The sequence below is a fragment of the Equus przewalskii genome, chromosome 15 (assembly GCF_037783145.1).
Source record: "Equus przewalskii isolate Varuska chromosome 15, EquPr2, whole genome shotgun sequence".
Lineage (NCBI taxonomy): Eukaryota > Metazoa > Chordata > Mammalia > Perissodactyla > Equidae > Equus > Equus przewalskii.
In genome coordinates, this window is record NC_091845.1 from 84,230,551 (window position 1) to 84,247,694 (window position 17,144).

The 17,144-nt window shown below is 36.8% G+C and overlaps 1 protein-coding gene across 7 annotated transcripts in view; it reads left to right on the forward strand.

Moving 5' to 3' along the window:
• RNF13 (ring finger protein 13) overlaps positions 1-17,144 on the forward strand; it is a 158,437-nt gene that overhangs the window by 117,733 nt on the left and 23,560 nt on the right. For all 7 annotated transcript variants that reach the window (XM_070576316.1, XM_070576318.1, XM_070576321.1 and 4 more), the window contains one exon: positions 5,975-6,068. In XM_070576316.1, coding sequence (XP_070432417.1) covers positions 5,975-6,068 — 94 coding nt within the window. The remainder of the gene's footprint in view (positions 1-5,974; positions 6,069-17,144) is intronic.

Consider the following 17,144-nt stretch of genomic DNA (forward strand, 5'->3'; position numbering starts at 1 on the left):
CATCTGTATATCTTCTTTGGGAAAATGTCTGTTCATATCCTCTGCCCATTTTTTGATCGGGCTGTTTGTTTTTTTATTGTTCAGTTGTGTGTGTTCCTTATATATTATGGAGATTAATCCCTTGTCAGATATATGATTTGCAAATATTTTCTCCCAGTAGGTGGGTTGTCTCTGTTTTGGTTCTAGTTTCTTTTGCCTTGCAGAAGCTCTTTAGTCTGATGAACTCCCACTTGTTTTTTTTCTTTTGTTTCCCTTGTCTGAGAAGATATGGTATTCAAAAAGATCCTTTTAACTTTGATGTCAAAGAGTGTATTACCTATATTATCTTCTAGGAGTTTTATGGTTTCAGGACTTATCTTAAAGTCTTTGATCCACTTGGAGTTTATTTTTGTGTCTGGCTTGAGATAATGGTCTATGTTCATTCTTTTGCATGTGGCTGTCCAGTTTTCCCATCACCATTTATTGAAGAGACTATCTTTTCTCCATTGTATGTTCTTGGCACCTTTGTTGAAAATTGGCTGTCCGTAGATGTGCAGTTTTATTTCTGGGCTTTCAGTTCTGTTCTGTTGATCTGTTTGCCTGTTTTTGTACCAGTACCATGCTGTTTTGATCACTATGGCTTTGTAGTATATTTTTAAATCAGGGATTGTGATGCCTCCAGCTTTGATCTTTTTTCTCAGGATTGCGTTCGCAATTCGGAGTCCTTGGTTGCCCCATATGAATTTTAGCATTCTTTGTTCTATTCCCATGAAGAATGCCTTTGGGATTCTGGTAGGGATTGCACTGAATCTGTAGATTGCTTTGGGTAGTATAGACATTTTAACTATGTTTATTCTTCCAATCCATGTACATGGAATCTATTTCCCTCTCTTTACATCATTATCATTTCTTTCAGGAATGTCTTAATCGTTTTCATTGTTTAAGTCCTTCACCTGCTTGGTTAAATTTATTCCTAGGTACTTTATTCTTTTAGTTGCGATTGTAAATGAAATTGTATTCTTGAGTTCTCTTTCTGTAAGTTCGTTATTAGAGTATAGAAAAGCAACTGATTTTTGTAAGTTGATTCTGTACCCTGCAACTTTACTATAGTTGTTAATTATTTCTAATAGTTTTCTGTTGGATTCTTTAGGGTTTTCTATATATAAGGTCATGTCATCTGCAAACAGTGAGAGTTTTTCACTTCTTCACTCCCTATTTGGATTCCTTTATTGCTTTCTCTTGTCCAGTTGCTCTGGCCCACACCTCCAGTACTGTGTTGAATAAGAGTGGTGATAGTGGGCATTCTTGTCTTGTTCCTCTTCTCAGAAGGATGGCATTCAGTTTTTCCCCGTTGTGTATGATGTTTGCTGCGGGTTTGTCATATATGGCCTGTATTATGTTGAGGCAATTTCCTTCCATCCCCATTTTGTTAAGAGTTTTTTTTTTTTAATCATAAATCGCTGTTGGATCTCGTCAAATGCTTTCTCTGCATCTCTTGAGATGATCATGTGGTTTTTATTCCTCAATTTGTTGAAGTGGTGTATCATATTGATTGATTTGAGGATGTTGAACCATCCCTGTGCCCCTGGTATGAATCCCACTTGATCATGATGTATGATCCTTTTGATGTATTGCTGAATTCAGGTTGCCAAAATTTTGTTGAGGACTTTTGCATCTATGTTCATCAGTGATATTGGCCTGTAGTTCTCGTTTCTCATGCTGTCCTTGTCAGGCTTTGGTATCAGAGTGATGTTGGCCTCATAGAATGTGTTAGGAAGTGTTCCATCCTCCCTAATTTTTTGGAATAGCTTGAGAAAGATAGGTATTAAATCCTCTCTGAAAGTTTGGTAGAATTCCCCAGGGAAGCTGTCTAGTCCTGGGGTTCTGTTCTTTGGGATGCTTTTGATTACTGTTTCAATCTCTTTTCTTGTGATTGGTCTGTTCAGATTGTCTGTTTCTTCTTGAATCACCTTTGGGAGATTGTAAGAGTCTAAGAATTTATCTGTTTCCTCTAGATTATCCATTTTGTTGGCATATGGTTTTTTGTAGCATTCTTTTATAATCTGTTTTATTTCTGTTATTTCCATTGTTACTTCTCCTCTTTAATTTCTAGTTTTGTTTATCTGAACTTTTCCCCTTTTTTTCTTTTTATGTCTGACTAGGGGTTTGTCAATTTTATTTTTCTTCTCAAAGAACCAGCTCTTTGTTTCATTGATCCTTTCTACTGGCTTTCTTGTTTCAATAGCATTTATTTCTGCTCTAATTTTTATTATTTCTCTCCTGCTGACTTTGGGCTTTGTTTGTCCTTCTTTTTCCAATTCAGTTAGGTGTTATTTGAGATTGCTTATTTGGGATTTTTCTTGTTTGTTAAGGTGTGCCTGTATTGCAATGAATTTCCCTCTTAATACAGCTTCTGCTGCATCCCATATGAGTTGGTAGGGTATGTTATCATTTTCATTTGTCTCTGAATATTTTTTGATTTCTCCTTTAATTTCTTCAATGATCCATTACTTGTTCAATAGCATGTTGTTTAGTCTCCACATCTTTGTCCCTTTCTCAGCTTTTTTCTTGTAATTAATTTCTAGTTTTATAGCATTGAGATCGGAAAAGATGCTTGTTATTATTTCAATTTTTTTAAATTTATAGAGGCTTGCCTTGTTTCCCAGCATATGGTCTGTCCTTGAGAATGTTCTGTATGCACTTGAGAAGAATGTGTATTCTGCTGTTTTTGGATGTAGTGTTTTATATATGTCTATTAAGTCCAACTGGTTTAGCTTTTCATTTAATTCCACTGTTTCCTTGTTGTTTTTCTGTCTGGATGAGCTGTCCATTGATATGAGTGGAGTGTTGAGGTCCCCTGCTATTATTGTGTTCTTATTAATATCTTCTCTTAGGTTTGTTAATAGCTGCTTTATGTACTTTGGTGCTCCTGTGTTGGGTGCATTGATATTTATAAGTGTTATTTCTTCTTGGTGGAGTGTCCCTTTGATCATTATAAACTGCCCCTCTTTGTGTCTCTTTACCTGTTTTATCTTGAAGTCTACTTTGTCTGATATAAGTATTGTGACACCTGCTTTCTTTTGTTTGTCATTAGAGTATCATCTTCCACCCCTTCACTCTGAGCCTGTGTTTGTCATTGGATCTGAGTTTCCTGGAGGCAGCATGTTGTTTGGTCTTGTTCTTTAACCCATCAATCCACTCTGTGTCTTTTTATTGGAGAATTCCGTCCATTTACATTTAGTGTGATTATCGATATATGAGGGCTTAATGCTGTCATGTTATCACTCCTTTTCCAGTTCTCCTGCATTTCCTTTGTTTCTTGTCTTGTGTGTTTTGGTCTACCCATTGACTTATGTAGTTTTTTATGATGTGTTTCTTTGTGTTCTCCTTATTTATTATTTGTGCGTCTGTTTTGCTTTTTTGTTTAGTGGCTACCCTGAAGTTTGTATTCAGAATCTCGTGTATAAGGTAGTCCATTTTCTGATGGCCTCTTATTTCCTTAGTCTAGACCGGTTCAGTCCCTTTCCTCCTCCCCTCCTAAGTTGTTTTTTCTCACATTTTATTCCATTTTGTATTGTGAGTTTTTGGTTAACATGGCGATTATCTTTATTTTTTGTTTTTTCCTTCTCTTTAGCCTAATGCTATAGTTGAATATTTGTTATCCTATTCTGATTCTGTCTACCTATTTATCTCCTTACTCCATGCTTTCTAACCCCTTTCTCAACCCCCTTTGTTTTTTCAGGTATGCGGGACTTCTTGATGATTTATTGTAGGGGGGGGTTGTCTTGTGGCTATGAACTCCCTTCGCTTTTGTTTGTCTGGGAAAGATTTTATTTCTCCATCATATCTGAAGGATATTTTTGCTGGATAGAGTATTCTTGGCTGAAAATTTCTGTCTTTCAAAGATTTGAATATGTCATTCCATTCACTCCTAGCTTGTAAGGTTTCTGCAGAGAAATCCGCTGAAAGCCTGATAGGGGTTCCTTTGTAGGTTATTTTCTTCTGCCCTGCTGCCCTGAGTATTCTTTCTTTGTCATTCATTTTTGCCAGTTTTACTACTATATGCTTTTGCAGTAGGTCTTTTTACATTGACAAATGTAGGAAATCTGGAAGCCTCTTCCACACAGATTTCCATCTCCTTCCCTAGGTTTGGGAAAATCTTTGGTATTATTTCTTTGAACACATTTTCTGCTCCATTCTCCTTCTCTTCTCCTTCTGGAAAAGCTATAATTCGTATGTTGCATTTCCTCATTGAGTGGGATATTTCTTGGAGACTTTCTTCATTTCTTTTTAGTCTTGGTTCTCTCTCCTCTGTCAGGAACATTTCAACATGTCTATCTTTGATTATGCTGGTTTGCTCCTCTGTGATGTCCACTTGAGCATTTGGGGAATCCATACTTTATCTCTTCCATTGTGTCTTTCATCTCTAATATTTCTGACTGTTTCTTCTTTACAGTTTCAATCTCTTTTGTGAAGTAGCTCTTGAACTCATTGGATTGTTCCTCTACATTGTCTTTTACCTCGTTGAGTTTTTTGATGATAACTCTTTTGAATTCATTGTCATTTAGATTACATATTTCTGTGTCCTCATGACTGAATTCTGGATTCTTGTCGTTTTCTCTCTGTAGATTTGATATAATGTTTGATATTGCTAGAAGGGGTGGTTCTTGTCTTATGTGTCCTGATATTATTTTGTTGCAGTTACTGGCTATCACCACTGGGTGTGGGTCAAGAGCCATGTCTTCTGAGCCCTCTGCCTTCAGCTGAGATCCCAGGCTTGGAGCAGGTGTGGGGCGGGTAGGGGGAGGGCAGCTTTCTCCTGCGTGTTCTTGGGGCTTTCTTGCTCTGCTCTTGCTATCTGCTCTCCTGGGGTGTTGGCTTGATGAAGTCACCCCCCGCGAAAGCTCTCGCCCTGGTAGAGGTCCTCCCTCTAGGCTGCACTGGCTCTTGGGGGTCCTTGATGTTCCTGCAAACGGACATCCCGTCTTCCATTCCTTTCCTCTCAGAGGCCACCCCTGGTCCTGGATTGCAGTCTTTAGGGGAGTGAGTGAAGTTCTCTCTTACCCCATTCCAGCTCTTCCGAGGGGGGCTCCAGCCTCTCTGCCCTGCATCATATGGCTGCGTATGCCTCTCCGATGTTTTTGTGTTGTATTAGGATGTCCTCCGTTGGAGTAGGAATGTCCCTTTTCATTATATGTTGGAGAAGAGAGAATCCTGGGCAAGTTCACTCCGCCGTGATGCTGACTTCACTCCTCTTGTTTTCTTTTTATTGAATTTTGAGTTCTTTATATATTCTGGATGAAAAGCCCTTATCAGATATGAAATTTGCCAATATTTTCTCCCACTCTGTGGCTTATCTTTTATTTTTTAACAGTGTCTTTTGAGGACAGAACTCCTTAACATCAATACAGTCAAATTTGTCAAAATTTTATTTTATGGATGTTGCTTTTGGCATTTAGTTCTCGCCCTCTGGGCTTCCTTTTCATTCTTGTAAGCATAGTAATTTATAGTTAAAAATATTTTATATATTTTATTTAGTGTTTCTGAATATTTGTAGTACAGCCGTTCTGTGTTAGTTCTGTCTATTTTGCGACTAGAACTGAAAGTGTGGTGACTAATAAGTGAATGTTTGAAAATTTACTAGTTTGTAACTTATAGGAATTTCAGCCCTCCTGTTCTTTTTGACCCAGAGGAGTCTTTGTAACCTATAGTCTACCATCTGTATTTTTACAAATAAATAGTCATATGTGATTTATAATGTTTCTCTCAGAGTACATTAAAAATCATTTAGGTCAATGAACAAAAATTCAAAGAATAATTTATGGGGTAACTAATCACTACTGTAATTTAATGCTTTAATAATATTGCAATTAGAATTTAAGTAAATTGAATTGATTTGTAGCAGCTTAGAAGATATTTGTTATTTAAAAGATATTGGTCATTTCCTATTTGCATATTTAATATCTAATTCCCTTTTTTTCTCTTTTATTTTTAGATCACAAAATTTGTCCAGGATAGACATAGAGCTAGAAGAAATAGACTTCGTAAAGATCAACTTAAGAAACTCCCTGTACATAAATTCAAAAAAGGTAAATGAATGTTTTTATTTTCTAAAGAAGTACACTTAGTTTACTTAAGAATACATGGTGACCGTACTCTGATCCTGCCCTCTGAGTCCTTGCCATGCTCTATGCCTGACGCTCAGTTAATAAAGAGTGAATGAAGGTGGGAGATGCTCTTTTGCTGTGGTCTATTCTGGTGAAGGCAAGAAGTGGGTACATGGTCTGCAGAGAATTTAAAAACAATAATGAAATTGATCAAATGCTTTTTATTATCGTAATGTGCTAGCAGTTCTAAACATCAGTGGATTAAATCTATTTCTCTGTGCTCAGGTGGCCTGCTCCCACTGAGTTCCTCCCACTCTCTCCCACCATACATCACTGTATTAACATTGTATTAACTAAACACATGGTTAATAGTGTTTTATTAACTAAACATCTAGGTAGCTATTATGCGTCATTTCATTTTAAATGTATCATCCCATTTAATTTTCATATTTCTATGAAATGGGTACTATAACAGGTATTATAAATGAGGAAATAAGAGGGTCAGAGAGGGGAAAACCTTTAATGTCACACAGCCAGTACTGACAGAGCTAGGAGGGGCGTGGGTCTAATACTCTAACCAATGTTGTTTCTCCTGTCCGTGCTCTGGTGAGCTCTGAGTGCAGGTACATGGTTGTTAAATCCTTTTGGCTAGTAGTTCCCACTTTTCAATTTCATATACTAGTAAAAATGTTCTGTTTATTAATTCAGCAGAGAAAATGTAAAGAGAATAGAGAGGAGAAATAAGAAGGCATTAAAACTTAGTTCTGCCAAATTTTTATTTTCTAAGTAATAAAATGTTTGAAAAACCTACCATTTACAATAACTATTATTTTATGAAAAATACAAACTTTAACAACAAAAAATAGGAAAAATCACATGTTAAAAGAAATAGAGATGAAAATTTATAAAAGTGCCGTGCACTATCATCATACAGTATGGATTAAGTAAGAGTTATTCATAGACCAGAAGTAGTTTGAGGACTGGCTTCAGGAGTCTTTTTTTTTTTTTCTGAGGAAGATACATCCTGAGCTAATATCTGTTGCCAGTCTTCCTCTTTTTGCTTGAGGAAGATTCTTCCTGAGCTGACATCTCTGCTACTCTTCCTCTATTTTGTATGTGGGTCACTGCCACTGCATGGCTGCTGACAAGTGGTGTAGGTCTGTGCCTGGGACCTGCACTTGGGCTGCTGAAGTAGAGCATGCCAAACTTAACCACAAGGCCACAGAGCCAGCCCCCCTGATTTTATGTGTTTTAACTGTCCTCTATTTTGTGGCTTATTTTTTTCACAGGACTAAAGTTCTTTTCATTTATGGTAGTTTTTGCATGTTTTAAAAGAACTTCTTCCCTACCGCAAGATCACATAGGTGTTCTATTATCTTCTGGAAGCTTTATAGTTTTGCCTTTCATGTCTGGGTGTTTAATTCACCTAAAGTGATTCTGTAAAATGGGGGTCCAATTTAAGTTGTTTCCAATTTGATGTTTTACATAAGCATATCCAGTGGTCCCAGAGCTACTTATTAAAAATGTGCTGTTCTGCACTGTCACCGCTGACGTAAATCAAGTGGCCATGTATGTGTGGGCTGTTTCTGGACTTCTGTTGACCTTGCTGTTTATCCTCACGTCAGTGTCACACTGTCTCAGTTACTGTAGGGTCAGGGCAGGTCTTGATCTCTGATGGAGTTAATCCTCCCACCTTGTTCTCCTTCAACAGTTTTTAGCTATTCTTGACACTTTGCATTTCGCGTAAAACTTAAAATCAGCTTGTCAGGTCACCCCAGCTCCAAACACGTACACATAGCTATTGTATTTTCTTATAGGAAAATATACATAACATAATATTTACCATTTTAACTATTTTTAAGTGTATAGTTCAGTGGCATTACACTCACATTGTTGTGCAATGATCACCACTATCCATCTCCAGAACTTTTCCGTCATTCCAAACTGAAACTCTGTCCCCAGTAAACAACATCTCCCCATTTCTCCCTCCCCCAGCCGGTGACAACCACCCTTCTACTTTCTGTCTCTATGAATTTGACTACTCTAGGGACCTCATTTAAGTGAAATAGTAAGTAACTGGCTTATTTCACTTACCATGTCTCCACAGTTCATCTATGTTGTAGCATGTGTCAAAATTTTCTTCCTTTTTAAGGCTGAATAATAATATAATATTCTGTGTGTCTACCACATATTATTTATCCACTCATCTGTCGATGGGCACTTGGGTTGCTTCCACCTTTTGACTATTGTGAACAACGCTGCTGTGAACATGGGTGCACAAATACCTATTCGAGTCTCTGCTCTCACTTCTTTTGGGTGTGTAGCCAAAGTGGAATTTCCAGATCATATGCTAATTCTCTGTTTAATTTTTTGAGAAATGCCATGCCACTTTTCCTAGTGGTTACATCATTTTACATTCCTACCAGCAGTGCACAAGTGTTCCCCTTTCTCTATATCCTTGCCAACATTTGTCATTTTCTGGGTTTTTTTTATAAATTCTTTTCATGTGCTTATTAGCCATTTGTCCATCTTTTTTGGAGAAGTGTCTATTCAAGTCATTTGTCCTATTGTATTCTTCTTTAATCTTTTGGAAAATAATTTCAAACCTAGAAAAATCTTGCTTCTAAGTTAAAACCTTTTGCTCTGAGAAAGACTCTGTTAACAGGGCAAAAACTTGGCATGAATAGTACAAAGAACAGCCACATACCTTTTGCCCAGAGTCACCTGTTACTTACTATATTAGTTTCCAGAGGGCAGCCATAACAAAGTACCACAAACTGAGTGGCTTAAAACAATAGAGACTTATTTTCTCACAGTTCTAGAAGCTAGAATTCCAAAATCAAGCAGTTGCCAAGGTGTTTTCTTCCTCGGGCTCCAGGGAAGGCTTCTTCCTAGTTTCTGGAGGCCGCTGGCAATCCTTGGCTTTCCTTGGCTGTGGCAGCGTGAGTCTAATCTCTGCCTCCATCTTCCCATGGCCTTCTTCCCTCTGCGTGTGTGCATCCGAATTTCCCTCTCTTATAAGGACGCCCAAACCCAGAACCTCATCTTAGTTCGTTACATCTGGAAAGGACCTGTATCTAAATAAGGTAACAGTCACAGGTTCCAGGTGGACATGGATTTTTGGAGGCCACTAGTCAACCCACTACTTTATCAGTTTTGCTTTCTCTCTCCTTCTTTACGTATGTATGTATATAAAATTTTTCATCTGAAGGATTTGAGAGTAATTTACATACATCATGATCCTTTATCTCCAAATATTTTCATGTGTATTTCTTTAAGAATAAGGAGATTCCTTTACTGTGCTGCATTGAAGTCACCAACTTCAGGAAGTTTGTTGATTGACTATTTCAATCTAATTTACTGTCCTTTTTCCAGTTTTGTCAATTGTTCCAATAAGATTCCTTTATTTTTTTCTTCCACTATAGTATCTAGTCAGTATCACCTATTGCATGTAGTTACCATACTTGTTTCTTTTTTTCTCTTTTTTAAAGATTTTATTTTTCCTTTCTCTGCCCAAAGGCCCTCCCCCTCCCCGGTACATCATTGTGTATTTTTAGTTGTGGGTCCTTTTAGCTGTGGCATGTGGGACACCGCCTCAGCATGGCCTGATGAGCAGTGCCATGTCTGCACCCAGGATCTGAACCGGTGAAACCCTGGGCCACTGAAGCAGAGCGTGCAAAGTTAACCACTTGGCCACAGGGCCGGACCCCCATATTTCTTTAAGTTTCTTTAATCTGGACCTGTTTTTCAGCCTTTCTTTGTCTTTTATGACATTGACATTTTAAATAATAGTGCCCCTGCCTTTGGTTAAAGAACATTTTTGCTTGCTTTTTAATTAATGGATTTTATTCTTAGAGAGGTTTTGAGTTTATAGAAAAACTGAGTGGAAAGTAGAGAGAGCTCCCATATGCTCCTCCCCTCTTACAATTTTTCCTAATATTATTATCTTTCATTAATGTGGTACATTTGCTACAAGTGATGAATAAATATTGATACACTATTAACTAGCATACATAGTTTGCATTAGAGTACACTTTTCGCATTGTACAGTATTTGCATTTTGACAAATGTATAATGTCATATAGTCATCATTATGATATCACACAGAATAGTTTCACTGCTCCAAAACTCCCATGCTCCATCTGGTCCTCTCTTCTTCCTTCCCTCCCACAGACCACTGGCAACCACTGATCTTTTTACTGTCTATAGTTTTGCCTGTTGCAGAATGTCATATAGTTGGAATACCAATACCCATTTAAGGTTCCACCATGACTTTTTGTGGCTTGATAGCACATTTCTCTTTATTGCTGTATCAAACGATGTTTATCCATTTCACCTGTTGAAGGACATCTTAGTTGTTTTTAAGAATGAAGCTGCAGTAAACTTTTGTATGCATGTTTTTGTGTGGACATAAGTTTTTAACACATTTGGGTAAATACCAAGGAGCATGATCGCTAGATCATGTGGTAAGACTATGTTTGACTTCATAAGAAACTACTAAACTGTCTTCCAAAGTGGCTGTACCACTTTGCATCCCTGCCAGCAATGGACGAGAGTTGTGTTGCTCGACATCCTCCTCAGCATTTGGTCTTGTCAGTGTCTTGTATTTTAGCCATTCTGATAGGTGTATAGTGATATCTCATACCCTAATTACATAAAATGTTGAGGATCTTTTCATGTGCTTATTTGTATTTGCCATCTGTGTATCTTCCTTGGTGAGATCTTTTGCTCAGTTTTTAATTGGGTTGTGCACTGGACTGAATGTTTCTGTCCCTCCAGAACTCAAATGTTGAAGCCATAATCCCCATTGGGATGCTATTTGGTGGTAGGGCCTTTGGGAGGGAATTAGGTCATGAGGGTGGAGCCCTCATGAATGGGATTAAGTGCCTTCATAAGAAGAGACACAAGAGAGATGATCTCTTTGTCATGTGAGGATACAGCAAGAAGGCAGCCATCTGCAGATCAGGAAGAGAGCTCTCCCAGGAACTGAATTTGCCAGCCCCTTGATCTTGGACTTCCTGCCTCCAGAACTCTGAGAAGTAAATGTTGTTTAAACCACCCAATATATGGTATTTGTTATAGCAGCCTAAGATGGTTGTGTTTGCTTATTGTTGAGTTTTAAGAGCTCTTTATATATTTTGGATACCGGCCCTTTATCAGATATGTATTTTGCAAATATTTTTTCCCAGTGTGTAACTTGTCTTTTCATTCTCTAACAATGTCTTTCTCAGAGCAGAAGTTTTCAGTTTTAATGAAGTCCTTCTTATCAGTTTTTTCTTTGATGGATCAGTCTTTTGGTGTTGTACCTAAAAACTCATTGTCAAACCCAAGATCATCTAGATTTCTGTTACCTTCTAGAAGATAACATAGAAGATATATCTTCTGAAAGTTTTATAGTTTTGCCTTTTATTGTGATCCATTTTGAGTTAATTTTTGGGACTAGTGTAAGGTCTTGTCTAGATTCTTTTTTTTAATAATTTCTTTTTACTCTAATAAAGTACATATAAAATTTGTCATTTTAACCATTTTTAAAGGTTCAATTCAGTGTATTAATTACTTTCACAATGTTTTTGCAAACATAACCACCGTTTATTTCTAAAACATCTTCATGACTCTAGAAACTCTGTACCCCTTAAACAATAACTCCCTGTTCTCACCTTCCCCATCTCTGGGACACTCTAGTCTTTCTGTCCTTATGAATTTGCCTATCCAAGACATTTCATACAAGTGGAATCATACAATATTTGTCCTTTTGTATCTGGCTTATTTCACTTAGCATAATGTTTTCAGGGATTATTCATGTTGTATCCATGGATCAGAACTTCATTTCTTTTATGGCTGAATAATGTTCCATTGTATGTTTTTACTACATTTTGTTTATGTATTCATCTGCTGATAGACACTTGGGTTGCTTCTACTTTTTGGCTATTGTGAATAATGCTGCAATGAAAGTTGGTGTAAAAGTATATGTTTGAGTTCCTGGATTCAGTTCTTTTGAGTACATACCTAAAACTGGTACTGCTTGGTCATGTGGTAATTCTGTGTCTAACTCTTTGAGCAACTGCCATACTATCTTCCACAGGCGCTGCACCATTTTACATTCCTGGCAGCAGTGCATAAGTGTTCTTATTTCTCCACATCCGTACTGATGTCCTTTGAAACACAAACATTTTTAATTATGATGAAGTATAATTTCTCTATTCTTTTGTTGTTCATGCTTTTGGTGTCACAATTAGGAATACATTGCTAAATCCAAGGTCATAAAGATTTACCCCAGTGTTTTCTTCTAAGAGTTTTATGGTTTTAGCTCATACTAGGTCTTTGATCGATTTTTTTTTTGGTGAGAAAGATTGGCCCTGAGCTAACATCTGTGCCAGTCTTCCTCTACTTTTACATGTGGGATGCTGCCACAGCATGGCTTGATGAGTAGTGTGTAGGTCTGTGCCCGGGATCTGAACCCACGAACTCTGGGCTGCCAAGGCATAGTGCACAAGTTTAACTACTATGCCACGAGCCAGCCCCCCTTTGATGGATTTTCAGTTCATCTTTTTATATAGTGTGAGGTAGGGCTCCAACTTTATTCTTTTGCATGTGGAAATGCTGTTGTCCCAGCACCATCAGTTGAAGAAACTGTTTCCTTATTGAATGGACTTTCACCCTTGTTAAAAATATTGGCCATAGATGTATGGGGTTATTTCTAGACTCTCAAGTCTATTCCATTGGTCGATATGTCTGTCCTCATGCCTGTACCACAGTGTTTTGATTACTCTACATTGAGGCATGCTTTGAAATTGGGAAGCGTTCAGTGCTCCAACTTTGTTCTTTTTCCAAGATTGTTTTGGTTATGCAGGATTCCTTTCAATTCCTTTTGAATTTGAGGGTCAAATTTTTCACTTCTGCAGAAAAGATTGTTGGAATTTTGATAGGAATTGTGTTGAATTTGTAGATTTTTTAGGTTAGTGTTGACATCTTTACAATATTGTCTTCCAATCCATGAACATGGGATGTCTTTCCATTTAGTTCTTCTTTAATTTCTTTCATCAGTGTCTTGTAGTTTTCAGTGTACAAGTCTGTCATCTCCTTTGTTAGATTTTTTTCCTAGGTGTATTATTCTTTTAGATGGTATTGCAGATGGAATTGATTTCTTAATTTCCATTTTGGATTGTTCATTGCTGGTATATAGAAACCCAACTAGTTTTCACATGTTGAGCTTCTAACCTGCAACTTTGCTGAAGTTATTAGCTCTAATGGCTTATTTGTGGATTCTTTGGATTTTCTATATACAGGATCATGTCACCTGTGAATAGACATAGTTTTACTTCTTCCTTTACAATTTGGATTCCTTTTATTTCTTTTTCCTGTCTAACTGCTCTGGGTAGAACCTTCAGTACAACATTGAATAGCAGTGGTGAAAGTGCACGTCCTTGTCTAGTTCCTCATCTCAGGAGGAAGGCTTTTAGTCTTTCACTGTTGAGTATGATGTTAGTTGTATGATTTTCAAAAATGCCCTTTATCATGTTGATAAAATTCTTTTATTTAGATTCATTTTTTGGCATGTCGAATTGTTCTGGTACCATTTGTTAAAAGGACTGTCCTTTCTCTCTTGCTCTGTTGTCAGAGCATTTGACTATATTTGTGTGGATCTATTTCTGGGCTTTCTATTCTGTCCCATTTATCTGTACATCTGTTCTTTTCACCAATTCCATACTGTCTTAATTATTATGGCCTGATAGTAAGTCTTTAAGTGGGACAGTAGCTGTCCTTCAACTTTCTTATTCAATATTGTGTTGGCTGTTCTGGTCATTTGTGTTTCCAGAGAGACTTTTGAATCAGTTTGTCAACATCCAAAAAAGCAAAACATGCTGGGATTGGGATTGCATTGAATTTCTGATCCACTTGGGATTCCCACTTACCATGAAGTATAATTTTTTTATACACTGTTGGATTCAATTTGCTAATATTTTGTTGAGAACTTATCTCTGTTCATGAGAGATATTAATAGTTTTCCTTTCTTCTGTTCATGAGAGATATTTATAGTTTTCTTTTCTTCTGATATCTTTATCTGGTGTTTGTATTAGGGCAATGTTGGCCTCGTATGATGAATTAGGAAGTATTCCCTCTGCTTCTGTTTTCTGGAAGAGATTATTAAAGAATTGGTATCATTTCTTCCTTAAATGTTTGGTAGAATTCACCTGCACCACCATCTGGGTCTGGTGCTTTCTGTTTTGTTAGGTTAATTATTGATTCAGTTTCTTTAACAGATAATGGGCCTACTCAGATTATCTATTTCTCCTGGCCCATTTCATGTTATCAAATTTGTGGGCATAAAATGGTTCACATTATTCCTTTATTATCCTTTTAATATACATGGAATAAGTAGTGATGACCCCTCTTTCATTTATGATATTAGTAATTTGTGTTTTTTTCTTAGCCTGGCTAGAAGCTTATCAATATTACAGATCTTTTCAAAGAACCAGCTTTTTGTTTCATTGAGTTTTCTTTATTGATTTCTGTTCTAAATTTTATTTCTTGTCTTGTGCTTTCCTTGGATTTAATTTGCTCTTCTTTTTCTGGTTCCCTGAGGTGGAAGCTTAGATTATTGATTTTAGATCTTTCTTCTTTTCTGATATATATATCCAATGCTGTCACTTTCCCTGTAGGCATTGCTTTCATTGCATTCCCCAAATTTGGTAAGTTGTATTTTCATTTTCATTTAGTTAAAAATGTCTCTTGAGGTTTCTCCTTTGATCCATGTGTTATTTAGAAATGAGTTGTTTAATCTCCAAGTGTTCTTGAATTTTCCAGCCCTCTTTCTGATATTGATTTCCAGTTTAATTCCAGTGTAATCTGAGAGCAGACATTGTATGATTTCTTTTAAATTTGCTTATGTGTGTTTTATGGCTCAGAATGTGGTCTACCTTGGTGAATGTTCCATGTGAGCTTGAGAAGAATATATATTCTGCTTCTAGTTGGATGAAATATTTTATATGTCAGTTATATCTATTTGATTGATGATGCTCTTGGGTTCCACTATATCCTGCTTTTGGCTTACTGAGTCTGTCCTTTTCTGATAGAGGGGTGTTGCAGTCTCAGATATCATTGTGGATTCATCTGTTTCTTCTTGTAGTTATATCAGTTTTTTTTTTTTTTTTTTTTTAGGAAGATTAGCCCTTAGCTAACATCTGCTGCCAATCCTCCTCTTTTTGCTGAGGAAGACTGGCCCTGAGCTAACATCTGTGCCCATCTTCCTCTACTTGGGATGCCTGCCACAACATGGCTTGCCAAATGGTGCCATGTCCGCACCTGGGATCCAAACTGGCAAACCCTGGTTTGCTGCAAATCTAACCGCTGCGCCATCTGGCCAGCCCCTAGTTATATCAGTTTTTGCCATATGTATTTTGATGCTCTATTTTTAGGCATGTACACATGAAGGACTATTATGTCTTCTTGGAGTATTGACCACTTTATCATTGTGTAATGCCCTTCTTTATCTCTGATAACTTTCCTTGCTGTGAAGTCTGCTCTGTCTGAAACACAACTACTCTGCCTCATTAATGTTATTAGCATGCGCCTTAGTATGTTCAGGTTGCTATGACAAAAACACTATAGAGTGGGTGGCTTAAACAACAAACATATACTTCTCACAGTTATGGAGCCTGGGAAATCCCAGATCAGGGTGCCAGCAGATTTGATGTCTGTTGAGGGCCTCTTCCTGATTCATAGACAGTTGTCTTCTTGCTGTGTCTTCACATGGCAGAAGGGGCGAGGGAGCTCTCTGGGGTCTCTTTTATAAGGTCACTAATACTATTCATGCAGGCTCCCATCTTTATGACCTAATCACTTCCCAATGCACCCCCTCCTCCATGCCATCACATTGGAAATTAGGCTTCAATATATGAATTTTGGGGAAACACATGCAGTCTAAAGCAGCATGGTATACCTTTTTCCATTTCTTTACCTTTAAGCTATATATGTCTTTATATTTAAAATGGGTTTCTTACAGGCAACATGTAGTTGGCTTGTCCTTGTTTTTTGATCCACTCTGATAATCTTTTAGTTGACATATTTAGACCATTGACATTTAAACTGATTATTGATGTAGTTGGATTAATATCTGCTATATTTGTTACTTTTTGTTGTTGTTGTTGTTGCCCTTATTTCTTCCTATTTTTGTCTTCTACTCTTTTTCTTCCTTTTGTGGTTTTAATTGAGCATTTTATATGATTCCATTTTCCCTCCTGTCTCAGTATATCAATTATAATACTTTTAAAATTTACTAGAAAGTGCTTACCCTAGGGTTTGCACTACAGATTTACAACTAATCCAAGTGTACTTTCAAATAACAATATATTGCTTCACAGGTACCGAAGTAGCTTATAACAAAATATTCCTAATTTCTCCCGTCCCGCATCCCTTGCATCATTACTGTTGTTCATCTTAGTATATGTAGGCATATATAAATATAGATAAGCATACATATTTGAATACATTGTTGCTGCTGTTATTTTAAACAAACCGTTATCTGTTAGGTCACTTAAGAATTAGAAAAGTTAAAGTTTTTATTTTAGCTTCACTTATTCATTCCTTGGTGCTCTTCCTTTCTTTATGTATATTTTTGTTTCTGACCTGTATCCTTTCCCTTCTCTCTGTGGAACTTCTTTTAATATTGCTTATGGGGCAGGTATACTGGCAATAAATTTCCTTAAGTTTTTTTTGTCTGAGAAAGTCTTTATTTTACCTTCAGCAATTTTTTTTCTTAAATCTTATCTTTTTTTTATTGTGATAAAAGACACATAACATTAAATTTACTATCACAACCATTTTTTAAGTGTATGCTTCATTAGTGTTAAATGTGTTATGATATAGTACTATACATCTCTAAAACTTTTTAATCTTGCAACCCTGAACTCTAGACTCATTAATTTCCCTCCCCCAGTCTTTGATAACCACTTTTCTACCTTCTATTTCTATGCTTTTGAATACTTTAGATACTTCATATGCATGGAATCATATAATATTTGTCCTTTTGTGACTGACTCATTTTACTTACCATAATGT